The sequence below is a fragment of the Suricata suricatta genome, chromosome 3 (genome assembly GCF_006229205.1).
Source record: "Suricata suricatta isolate VVHF042 chromosome 3, meerkat_22Aug2017_6uvM2_HiC, whole genome shotgun sequence".
NCBI lineage: Eukaryota > Metazoa > Chordata > Mammalia > Carnivora > Herpestidae > Suricata > Suricata suricatta.
The window spans coordinates 12,918,163-12,930,939 of record NC_043702.1 but is presented as its reverse complement, the minus strand read 5'-3'; the positions used below and the strand labels follow the sequence as shown (position 1 = coordinate 12,930,939).

The following is a 12,777-nucleotide window of genomic DNA, read 5'->3' as shown; positions in this document are numbered from 1 at the left end:
GGATAAGTTAAAATTCGCCGATAGTTTATCAGGACTTGAGTGGAACAACCCTCATTGTCAAGATGGCACATTCTAGCAGAATACTTGAGGTGCCTTAGTAGATGACAGAAGAATGAATAAAGAGGCAGAGGAAAGTGGACATATAACAATGGATAGATTGAGACCAGAAGACCCATTGGAGGATCAAGTTCTACAGGAATGTCTGGAAGTCACATTATCCACACCAATGCCATCACGAAGGTGGGACTGAAATCTCTAGGAAGTTCAGTGGTCTCCCTTCTGTGGGTGAGACAGGCAGTCACAGTGTTGGCTCAAAAACAGCCATGGTGATGATGGTCACCCAAATAACAGAGGCCAGGTGATTGTACTTAACCTCCAAGAGCCAGAGGGCTGCAGTTATGGTAACAGAGAGGAAGGCTGGAGAGCAGCCACGGGGGCTTGACTCTCAGGGAGCTGTAGAGCTAGTTAATAGTATGTGGAGTCCCTGCAGGAAAAACAGAGTAACTAACAATGGCAATGATTAATCAACCAAGAGGGCAGCTTCTCATCTCAGAAGATGGTGATGTTTGCTCCAAAATTAGCCACGAGTCCTTTCTCTGTTTCTAGACCTGAGTCAGTCTTCAGATCTGGTACACACTGGTTGAAGAGGAGACAGAGTCTCTACAAAAAGTCTCCCTGCAATACTGCTATAAGTATATACTGTAATGATTCTATCAGCCCTTCTACAAAGGGCCCCACAGCCATTGACTCAGGTGACTGCATAGGGAGAGGAGAACCCTCATGTACATGTATTTCAAGCACTATTCAATACAAGATCTGAGTTGACATTGATATCTGAAGGCCGAAAGGATCATCAACCCCACCCTGTTGGAGTGGGAACTTAAAAGGGATCAATAAAAGGGTCTAGACTAAAATTCTGTCAGTGTGGATCCACTGGTTTAAAGATCTACCCAATAGTCATTGATCTGATAAAGTGTCATAAAGAGTTATTTGTCTAGTCAATTGGTATTGACATAATTGGCATCTAGACTCACCTCACACTGGATGCTTGGCCTGTGGAACTTTCCTAAGGTAAAAGGCCGAGTGGAAACCCCAAACACTGCCCTTTCCTGACCAAGAGTGTAAATGAGGACGGTAACACTATTCACCACCATCTCCGCCCCAGGCGATATTCTGATTTACTCTCTTGGTGGCAGAGGGGTAGTGTCTTACCTACTGCGGGAGTACAAAGAAATCTGTGTGGAACTCAGGTGATCAATCCACTTGAATGTTTCTTGGTCTTCTTACCCAATTATAACTATTAATGGTCTGTGTTGAGCATGATGACCAGAGGCTGAGGCGGCTCTGGACCACTCTGAATGAGGGCTTGGGTCACCAAGCCCTTGGTAAGTCACCAAGACCTTCAGAGCTGCTGGCTGAGGGGGAGGGGCATCGAAGATGGACAGGATAAGAATCATGTAGGGCCCTGAGATTCACTGCTGTAACAGGAACTACAGATAATTCCACAAGCCTCCCTCTTGTAAGTTTCCTTTCAGGAAGAGAGGCCCATGGGAACTGCAGAAGTGCAGGTTCAGGAACACGTGCTATATGTAGTACAAACCATGGACTGTGGCAGCCGCAGTGTAGCTCAGATGTTCTTTCAAGACAAAATCTCCAGGAAGAACATATATAGTTGCTATACCTTTGGGATCCACTCAAGTGCTCATGCCAAGGCCATGGTCTTTCAAGGTTATTCCAAGTTAATAACTGAGCTTGCAGAGATGCCAGAACCAGACCATCTGCCCCATGCAGGATTCTTCTAATGAACATTCTCTGTTCTCAGAATGCCCATTGGCCCAGCTAAAATACTTCTCATTGCAGAGCTCTTTCTGGTCAACCCTCCTTCTTTCCTTCCCCATCTCCTCCCAGAGGTGTCAGATCTTCCTGGCCCTCTTGCCCTTCCTCCTTATCCTTATGCATGTCTAATTTTGTCCTGGCATCTGCTTCTGAAGGACCTGTACTGATGCACACAATCATTTCTCCCACTTAAAAAGCAATTAACATAAATTGCTAAGATTTACAAAGTAAATAAAAATGGAACTAATGAGAGCATATTCATCAGCACAATTGTTGGATAATATTGTATTACTCATGATCTTACCTGAATTTTATTTGTGTCAATCAAGTGCTGTGCCATTGATTTTAGGATAATTGCAAAGAAGAACCAAGAGTGCTGTTAGAAAAAGACAAGACAATAAGATTTATTATGTGTTAAGTAAAATAACAATGATTCTGCCCTTTACAACCTGCAATACTGTAAAATCTTTATTTTAAAATGTGTTATTTAAAGTGAAATGAATCAGAGCAGTCATATATGCTACATTACGTAGGATGACCTTGATCAAAATTCTAGTGGTAAAAGTAAATGTCACACATTTCAGCAGCTCCGTCATCTCAAAGAATGTTTAAACTAAAACCAGATACTGGTTTCCTCTATGTGGCTGATTAGACAGCAATCTTATGAGATATTTATTCATGGAGTGTTCTATTTGTTTCACTTATGCACAACTAAACAAAACTTTTTATACTAAAATATATCATGGTGGGCCTGTCCTTAACATTTCCAGGGCCTGAGGCAAAAGTCAAGATGGAAGCCACATGGCTAAACATCTAGAAGTTTGAAGTCAAGCTAACAAAGTGTTCAATTAAGGGTGTTTGTTCCTCCTAACTCGACAAATAGAACTTCACAACTTTGGAGTGCTGGGCCAGAATGTGGGGGCACAGAGAGAGCAGGACCCTGGCCTAACCCCTCTTCTTGCCCAAGGTTCTGTCCCGTACCTAAATGGGCCACCTGCACACATGTGACTGTCTAGCCCACACAAGAGATTGCTGTCCACAAACTTTCTCTCTCCTCAAACTACTTCCTCCTTAGGTCTACAGTTGCCCTCAAGCATCAAGATCTCCCCTCTGAAGGATGGACTTAGGAGAGGTAGGGGCTCCCAGTGGGCATTTCTCTTGGCTCCTCTCCAACCTCTTCATCCAGGGAGGGGTGCAGTCGGAAAAGACGAGAACATGTCCTAGGATGAAGGTCCCCCTTTCTCAGGTCTAAGGGTCATACTTATCCCAGATACAAAACATGTATGTTGTATACATACAGTTTAAAGACCACCTTTCTGGTCCTTTTTCCTCCCATTTTCTCCACCACTGATAAAAATTTTGAATTCTTTGCTAATTATTCCCTTGCCTTACTTCATAATTTTGCTACAAATATTGTACATTGAAGCAGAATTCAGCTTTGCTTGCTGCTGAACTCCATATAAACAGAATCATCCTCTGTGTATTGTCCTATGATTGCTTTATCCATTTAAGACATTCTGTCCTGAGGTCTATGTGTGTTGACTCATGTAACTGGGAGTCCATCTCATATATAATCCCAATGTACTTATCTTTTCTACCATTGATGGGCATTTGAATTATACCCACTATAGGCTGATACACACTATACTGCTAAGAACTTCTGAGTATGAAGTTCTGACTCTAGGCGTCTGACTGAGATGAGGGACAAAGGAGGTCTGAGTCCTAACAAGGCAGCTTTCGCTTTACAAAGGGGTCATTTCTTAGTAAACTTGATATTGGAGATGGAACTCATGTTGTCGGAAATAATTAATACAAGGCACACTGTTAAAATGCCCTTTCCCTGTCTTGTCCAAAATAGTATTTTTAACCATATGCCAAATGTCTCTACATTTGCTGCTTAAGGCAGCTGATGCCTATCGTGTCCTACCCCTTAGCAGTCTGGCCTGCCTCTGCTATTTACCTTGAGGCTCCCAGGACTAATGAAATCAGTCTTTCATCTCAGTTTCTGTCTGATAACAGAAGCCTCACCTTCTTGTCCTCTCAGTAGGCACTGCATATTCCTTTTTGCATTCCTACATCCCACTGCTTCATATCTCCCCGCACCCTCCTGACATACCTTCTGGGAGGCATGGCCCAACATCACCAAAATCTCCTGATGATGTAATTTCTCCAAAATTCCCTTCACCTCATCTTTTAACTGAGCATGGACTCTCCCCATTGAACCTTGCTTCTGGCAGGAATCCCCCTGAGGACCCTGATCCCATCCTCACCCCCACCCCTGCTAGAGTGGATTCTCTACACAGCCACCACGGTGCCTCTTTAGACTCAGGTCAGCTCGCATCACTCCCCTGCTCAAAACCCTCTAATGGCTCTCAAATTTGCTGAGTGGTAGCCAATGCCCTTGCAGTAGCCCACAAGGCCTTATGCTACCTGCCAACCACTGCTCCCCACCCCCACTTCTCCTCTTCTCTTCTCTGCTGACTTGGGTCCAGCCACACTGGCATTTCTGCCATCCCTCTGGCACCCCAGGCATGCCGCTGCCTTGTGATTTTATACACGTGTCCCCTCTGCCTTTACAGTTCTCCAAGCATCCGTGTGGCCAGCTTCCCCACTTCCTTTACACTTTTTGCTCAAGTGTAAAGGAAGAGCTCCATGAGCTCTAGCCTCACCATTCAATTTAAACTGCCAACCTTACTCTACCCCCAGGGTTCCCGATTCCCCTTACCTGCTCGATATTTTCTTCTCCCATACCATTTCTCACCTTCTAATACACAATTTAATTAATTTGGTTATTATGTCTGTGGTTGATTGTTTTTATCCCCCCCAGCAGAATTCAGGCTTCCCAAGGGCAGAGGTCTTTATTCTATCCTCTGATGCCTGCCAAATGCCAAGGCTGGTGCCTGCCCCATGGGGGTGGGGCGCTTGGAGCATTTTTGTTGCATAAACAGAATGAATATACTCATAAGACTAATTTAAACAAACTGCTTGGGCTAGAATAATTTGAGTTTAGGGAACTCATGTAGATGCTTTTTGAATCCACCTTCTCTTTCTAGCCACGTACTCATCAATCATCCATCCGTCAAGTCATGATAGATAATTAATTTAGCAGGGGACTAAATCCATTCTTCTATAATGATTTAGAGTTCTCTATAAGCTTCTCGCCATCCCTTCTTTTTATTTTTTAAATTTATTTTGAGAGAGGGGGGAGTGAGAGAGAGAGAGAGAGAGAGAGAGAACATGAGCTGGGGAGGGGCATAGAGAAAGGAAGGGGGAGAGAATCCTAAGCAGGCTCTGAACTGTCAGTGTGGAGCCAAACAGTAGGGTTTGAATTCAGGAGCTGTGAGATCATGGCCTGAGCCAAAACCAAGAGTTGGATGCTTAACTGACTGAACCACCCAGGCGCCCCACTCCATCCCTGCTTTATGTATCTCTAAATGCATGTGTTCTTCAACATTCTAGGGTCAAACAGTGGTTGTTCTGTTTATGGTCTTTTGTCAGTATATTCAGTAATACATCATTAACCCTTCTGTTGGCACATTTCCTCTTACTATACCTAAAAACCCAACAAACTTTATTTTTGCTACAGGTAGCACTTTTGGGTGTTTCAGATTATTCTTAATGACCATTCATTTTGTCTTTTGGCCAAAGGACTTAACTTGGGCCTATTCTAGTTCTGTTCTTTTGACTCAGATCTATTTTACTTAATGTTTTGATATGGGGCAGTTTCAATATGATGCTTATGCTAGAAACTATAAGAGAAATGACCTGTGAAAATTAACAGTCCCATTGCCTTCTGGGAGGGGAAGCAAGCCATCCCTTGTGCTCACAATGAAAGGGTTGTCTTTACATTCTTTACCTTGAGGACATGCTTTACTGTTGTGGAGTCATTGGATTTCAAAAGACCAATCACATTTTTAGCCAGCTCCTCATGGATAGTTCTCTCCTTGCATGCCCTGGTCTTGAACACGAACTGAAGAAAATCCAAAAAATGAGAAAAGTTAAAGACTTAACAAAACCCCCAAAGCTGAAACAATTAGGTTACACAAATAACTTGTATCTCAAAATTATCTGCTCATGCCAGATTTTGTCATGAAATAAATGAGGGCCCAGTGATAAGAGGCTCACATGACTGTTCCTAGTGAGGGCTTTGCACAGGTAGGGCTTGGCTCACCTAAGCTCTCCTTGAAACTCTTTGTGGAGAAATCAAGAGGAAGAGCCAGAGAGCAACTTAGCAAGTTCAAGGAAACATGGAGGGCTTTGACCCACCTACTTAGGACACATTTCCCCTTCTCCTTCCTTCCACTGGTAACAGGTGGCAGGGTAGCATTTCTTCATCCTGAAAGGGTAGAGCACCCACTCAAATAGCCAAGTGGGGAAGCAGATACCTTCCAGAGGCCAGTAAGTGAGCTCCCCACATGCCCAGGTTCTAGCATGTCATGCTCAGACACAGCTATCAAAGGGTTCATGAACGTTGGCCATCAGTAAGATAACAAATGTTGCTTACTTTATTTCTCTCAGAAGACTGTTTTTTGTATGCACTTCTGAGTGCATGAGATGGTTTTCAGTTTTCAGTATTTCTTCATATATTTTAAGGATATCAGGACCAATTTATGCATGCATTTTAAATATAAAATGCTCATCACAGAATTAGAACACTTCACTTATGAGTTGAATTAGCCTCCAGGAAGGTCATTTCTTCATAATATTCACCACTCAGCCTTCGCTATGGTCAAGTGTGAAGGCAGGCAAGAAACTCAAAGCAGAGGCACATTCACATTTGGATCTGTAATCATTTCTTTGAACTATGGAGCTCATTGACACCTAAGTTGTCCCGTTGGAGGCTGACTTCTCCAAGCTCGTCCCAGAGGAGAATGACAAAGCTAAGAGATGCATGAAACTAGCAACAATCAAGAGTAATATGATTTTTGTCCATCATGAATTACCACTCATCTGAGGATAATATTACCAAGTCCCTAGTCCCATGCCCTGTTATTTGGCCCCAACAGCATTAAAACTAGCTCTGGGATATTCTTATTTTAAAATTTTGGCTGGAACATGTCAGGGCCATGAATTTCTATAACCTATGCCATTTAATTAGATTGGCTTTAGACACACATCTTTGAAAAAGACATGGTGTATGTGTGCATTTTGGATATTGTAGATGCGGTGAGTTAGCAGCATTTAGCACCACTGAACTTGAAATGGTGTTTAGTTTGCATCTGAATATACATCAATTCCATTGAATATCACATCTTTCAAAGATATCAAAGCATATATTGGTACCAGCTCATCAGTTTTTATTATACACTTAGATATGAGGTTTAATATCTACTTTCATGTTAAAATTCAAATAATTATTTCTTACTGAGGGTAAAAAAATTAGACCCCTTGGTCAAGACCAGGCTGTTAACCATGTACTGCAATGGAGGTCCAATCACAGAATCATAGAACTGGATGTTCATTGGGTCCATCCATTCTCAGTTCATAGGAGTAAAATTCAGTCCCCAGAGGCTGAATTCTCTACTTAACTATTTAACCTTGACTAGAATCTAATTTCCCACTTGCAGGTTTAGTGTTCTTTCTAGAGTTAAATTTCTTTGATACTATTAGGGTATGTTCACCTTAGATATGTGAAAGTATTTTATAAAATATCTTTAGGAACTATTATCAGCTTGAAATTCTACTTGGATATATTTCTGTATTTCAACCACTTCAAAGCAAACTAAAGAAGCATTCTCTTGTATTACAAAATCGAATGGTCTCATCAGGAGATTTCAAACATCCTGGTCAAAAATAAAGATCATACCAAGATGCATTCCAATATGCCTTTCCAGGAGCATCACAGAATGAGTCTGAGAGCTGATGTAAGGTTTTCATAAGGAACTTGCCTTGGCTGTCACAAAAATAGTCACAGCATCATGGGTTCTTAATGTAATTTTCAATGATTCCATTGGAACAAGGTAAATACTTGGGTTGAAATGGAGATGCCTTTGTGTAATATGGACTGGGGAATTGTTTTCTTCTTTGCCCCTTTGGAGATTGAAATGGAAAACTTAGGATAAGCACTGAGAGAAAGAAAGTTCTGTAGATTCTGTTGCAATAAATTAATCAATACCTGCTTAAAGTATGCTATGACACTGTCTCAGAGAACAAACTAAAAAAGCATTTGTAGGTCGAACTGGCTTCCTGCAACTGAAATGTAGATCTTATTGAGTAAAATTATACGGTAGGGAAATAACTGTGAAGTGACTGACTATTTTTGGCTTATGGGCTATTTTAAGGGAGGGCACACGCTCATAGTTAGGTATTTGGGAAGATTATCTAACATTTCTGGCAGGTAGAAAATATGTAGATCCAAAATTGCAATGAACCAATTCCTCACTGATGGCATCACAGAAGGATTCACTCCAGAACAAAATTTCATGGGATGTTTTGGTTTTGTTTTTTACAAGTTTCTAACATGAAAAGACCCAAATTCTTCTCTAGTTGCTTTTCTAGATACCTACATTATATATCTCCATTTGTGTATATTAATGGAACAGATTCTTTTAATTAAAAAAAGGTCTGTATCTCAACAAGATTTAATCGTAGCATTAAAAATAGAAATTTAGCTCCTTCATGCATTATAAAGTAATATAAGGCACTTTTATTTATGTCTGGGTGGATTCTTTCTTTTCATTCAAGAAGGGGACATTTAGGCAGGAACTCTAATGTGCAAACATCATCACAAGTTCACTGGCATTAAGTCACAGGCTGACTGGAAATGAGAATATGAACATGTCCGAGTGAACACGTGGTGAAGGAGGCTGGAGGAGGGAGGAAGCAGACCACACTGATGGAATGGGCTAGTGGATCATGCCCAAGGATAAAGGACTTAACATACCAGAAGCGGGTACAAATATACAGTAACTGGGAAAATGAAATAATGCCTGAGAAAACAATAAAATTAGCTAAGAAAACGTTACAGAAGAAACACAGAGCATTCAACAAACGAACAGGAAAAATAGTCCTTAGATATACACAGGAATTGCATTTATTTGGAATGTTGACTTCAAAAGGGCAATACTTTTCATTTTCTCTACTCTTTCTCCCCACGTAAATACTCATTTGCACATGGATAGGTACTTTATATAGTTAAGCAACACATCTGGATTATCAACGCGAAGAGACAGAGTTCTAAGTAGCTAAGGGGAATGCCTGATATTACTGCGGTATGCCCCATCCAGCTAAAGAGAGAAACTTCCACTTATTGCAGACAGGAAATGAGACAAACCACACAGCACAAGGGGATATGCCCAGTGTCTGAGGGTCGATTTCATACCTTAATGTATGACTGGACAGAGTGGTCCAGCTGTTCCTCATGGCACTTGGCCACGATGTCAGTCAGAACCCTAGAAAAACAAAACCATTCAGTGGCCTTTCTGGAGAAGGCAGGAAAATACCACTTGGCTTGTCACTGGTGTGGTCCATAAACTGGGTATTTAATAGATACTGAATGAACACATGGACCAATCTCAGACTCCCCCTCTCATCTCCCAATATGGGGCATTTAATATCCATATTACCTGTTAACTATTTCCAGCCTTGAAATTTCTAAACATTCAGATAGAAGCAATATCTTACGGCTGCAATCAATATCACACTGGAGACTTCTATGGCTTGCATGTTTGCTGACGCTGCTTTCTTGGAAACGGAATCAGTTTTAGTACCTGATTAAAACTTAAGACCTTTAACTTCCAATTAATTATCATAGTCCATTTAAGAGGATCTCTCCTCTCAACGCAGAGGCACTGCACATGCTTTTGTGAAAAGCAATTAGGTTAAGATTTGGGGTTTTGTTTTTTATTTCCCTCCATAGCAGGTGACATGTTTCTAATAGCAACAGTGGGCTGATGGTTTTTCACATTCATACATCCTGTTGTTCCATGGCTGTGATGTTTTAGATGTCTCAGATTTTCAACAGATCTATCCACCGAAATATTTGGGAGTCTTGTCAACAAAGACCCATATATACATACTGGAAAGAGCCTCAGTTGAAGGCATAGTTGGGGACTTTTAATCTGGGTCCAGACTGGCTGTCATGGAACAGTTAGGCATTAATGTTTCAGAGCTTCAGGGCTCTACTTTAAAAATGAAAATGAAGATAAAAACATAGAGGGAGGCACACCATAAGAGACTCTTTTTTTTTTAAATGTTTTATTTATTTTTGATACAGAGAGAGACAGAGCATGAGAGGGGGAGGGGCAGAGAGAGAAGGAGACACAGAACCGAAAGCAGGCTCCAGGCTCTGAGCTAGCTGTCAGCACAGAGCCCGACGCGGGGCCCGAACCCACGAACGTGAGATCTGACCTGAGCCGAAGTCGGAGGCTTAACCGACTGAGCCACCCAGGCGCCCCAAGAGACTCTTAAATATGCAGACAAACTGAGGGTAACTGGAGAGTCTTGTGGGGGGGGGTGGGCTAAAGAGGGATGGGCATTAAGGAGGGCACTTGTTGGGATGAGCACTGAGTGTCATATGTAAGTGATGAGTCACTGGGCTCTACTCCTGAAACCAACACCACACTGTATATTTATTAACTTGCATTTAAATATGTAAATTAAAAAATAAAAATCAGGCTAAAGACCCTTATTCTGAAAGGGGCTAATAATATGCTTATGAGTTAGTAGCATTCTGGACAAACTTCAATATTAACAGTGATTTTTCTTTCCAGAATTCCGTGACTAATATTTTTAAAAAACTGGAACAAAGAAATATATGATCCTTTAATTTAAAACAGTATCTCTACAGAGAGGAAATTATGATTGTCAAAGTCATTAGACAGATTAGTAATGTTGGAAGAATATAGCAGGAACAAATTTCAAGCGAGAACACTTAAAGAAAAATTAAGAAAAAAGTCTAGTGGGAATGCGAAATGGTATAGCTACTCTGAAAAAACAATTCAGTATTTTCTTAAAAGCTACACATGCAATTATCATATGACCCAGCAATTGCACTGACTATTAAGCTGAAAAATAAAATCCTGTGTTCACCCAGAATCTACCCCAAACTGGAAAAATCCCTAGCTTATCTATCTATCTATCTATCTATCTATCTATCTATCTATCTATCTATCATCTATCTATCTATCTATCATCTATCTATCTATCTATCTATCTATCTATCTATCTATCTATCTGTCTATCATCATCATCATCATCTATCACCTACCTGTCTATCTATCTATTTATCTATCATCTATCTAAAGTTTTACAGACTAGTAGTTACCAGGGATAAGAGGAGGGGGGATGATGATGTGATGGAAGCGATCGTGGCTATAAAGGGGCAACACAAGGGATTCCCGTGATGATGGAAATTGTTCTGTATCCTGATTCCATCAATGTCAATGTCTTGGTGGCGATATTGTGCTACAGTTTTGCAAGATGTTGCCACTGGTAAACTGGGTAAAGAGAACATAGGATCTCTCTGCATTATTTCTTATAACTGCATATGTGTCCATAATTATCTCAAAATAAGAAAGCTTATTTATAAAACAGAAGAAAAATTTAAAAAAGAAGTCTAAAACTTTATCCAAATGATACTAACAAATGACGTGAAAGCATGAAGTCAAGAGTGACGAATACTTAAAATCAGATCTGTGTTCAAACGAAACGCAGCCACATGCAAGCAGGTGGCCATTCTCTTAGACTTGGTTTTGTGCAACCGCGGACTATAAGACTCTTCTCCTGAGACTGTGCACAAGATTACCTGGTCACGGCTGTGCTTATTTCATCTTCCTCGTTCTGTACCAGCACCTTGAAGAGCTGATTCAAGATGATAGGCAGAAAACTCATGATTGTGTGAATCTTTTCCACATTCAGTAGGTTCTGTAGTAAATTGGTAGGGGAAAAAAATGCACTGGTTAATTTTTAAGCACATTCGCTATAGCTCACCCTCGTCTGGCTTTATTCTTCATTGCATTTGGCAAGGCACACAGGCACAGGGGTGATGATGCAGGGGCATTTTATAGAATTATTTAATTTAAAATCAATTGATCCTGATTTCCAATCATTTCTATTTTGGAAAAAACCTGATCACAGGCTAGTTTTTTATTTATTTATTTATTTATTTTTAAAAAATAGTTTATTGCCAAATTGGTTTCCATACAACACCCAGTGCTCTTCCCCACAAGTGCCCTCCTCCATCACCACCATCTCTTTCCCCCTTCAACCCTCAGTTTGTTTTCAGTATTCAGTAGTCTCTCAAGTTGTGCGTCCTTCTCTCTCCCCAACTCTCATTCCCTCTTCCCCTCCCCCTGGTCCTCCATTAGGTTTCTCCTGTTCTCCTGTTAGACCTATGAGTGCAAACATATGGTATCTGTCCTTCTCTGCCTGATTTATTTCGCTTAGCATGACACCCTCGAGGTCCATTCACCTTGCTACAAATGGCCAGATTTCATTCTTTCTCATTGTCTGGCTAGTTTTTTAAACAACAGATAAAAACTCTTTAAGAATTAAGAAATAGCCATTTCTTCTCTGAAATTGATAAGGCATCTAAAAACCTTCAATGACCATAACCTCCTAGTTTGCTACTCATTGGAAACTTGGAAAGGCCCCTTTTGCCCATTTCTGTCCTGGAGACACTGAAATAGTGTGCAGGTGGCGTTTACCTTACAAGAGCGGATGAAATTCGAGGTAGGTGACTGAGACATATCTTTTTCTCTTTTTTGGCACTGTCGGAAAAATGCGTTCACATGGGGATCCTGTAACAGCAAAGAATGTGTTTATTTCTGGTGACACATAAACTGTGTAATGATCGTGGTGATGGGGGGGGGTGAGTATTTTTGTTGGACCGATGCGTTGATGAGCAGGTACTTTATCAAGGGATGAGTGAACATTTTCATTTTCAATAGACATTCTGGAACACTGAAGCCTCCGCCTGGACCACGTGCCTGCTTTCTCTCT

The 12,777-nt window shown here is 41.0% G+C and overlaps 1 protein-coding gene across 1 annotated transcript in view; it reads right to left on the bottom strand.

The window, feature by feature from the left end:
- Positions 1-12,777, bottom strand: part of DOCK10 (dedicator of cytokinesis 10) — a 205,965-nt gene that overhangs the window by 56,257 nt on the left and 136,931 nt on the right. The window contains exons 23-27 of the mRNA XM_029932877.1: positions 12,483-12,575; positions 11,582-11,700; positions 9,158-9,227; positions 5,693-5,806; positions 2,141-2,212 (exon numbers count right to left, since the gene is read on the bottom strand). Of these exons, the coding sequence (XP_029788737.1) occupies positions 2,141-2,212; positions 5,693-5,806; positions 9,158-9,227; positions 11,582-11,700; positions 12,483-12,575 (468 nt within the window). The remainder of the gene's footprint in view (positions 1-2,140; positions 2,213-5,692; positions 5,807-9,157; positions 9,228-11,581; positions 11,701-12,482; positions 12,576-12,777) is intronic.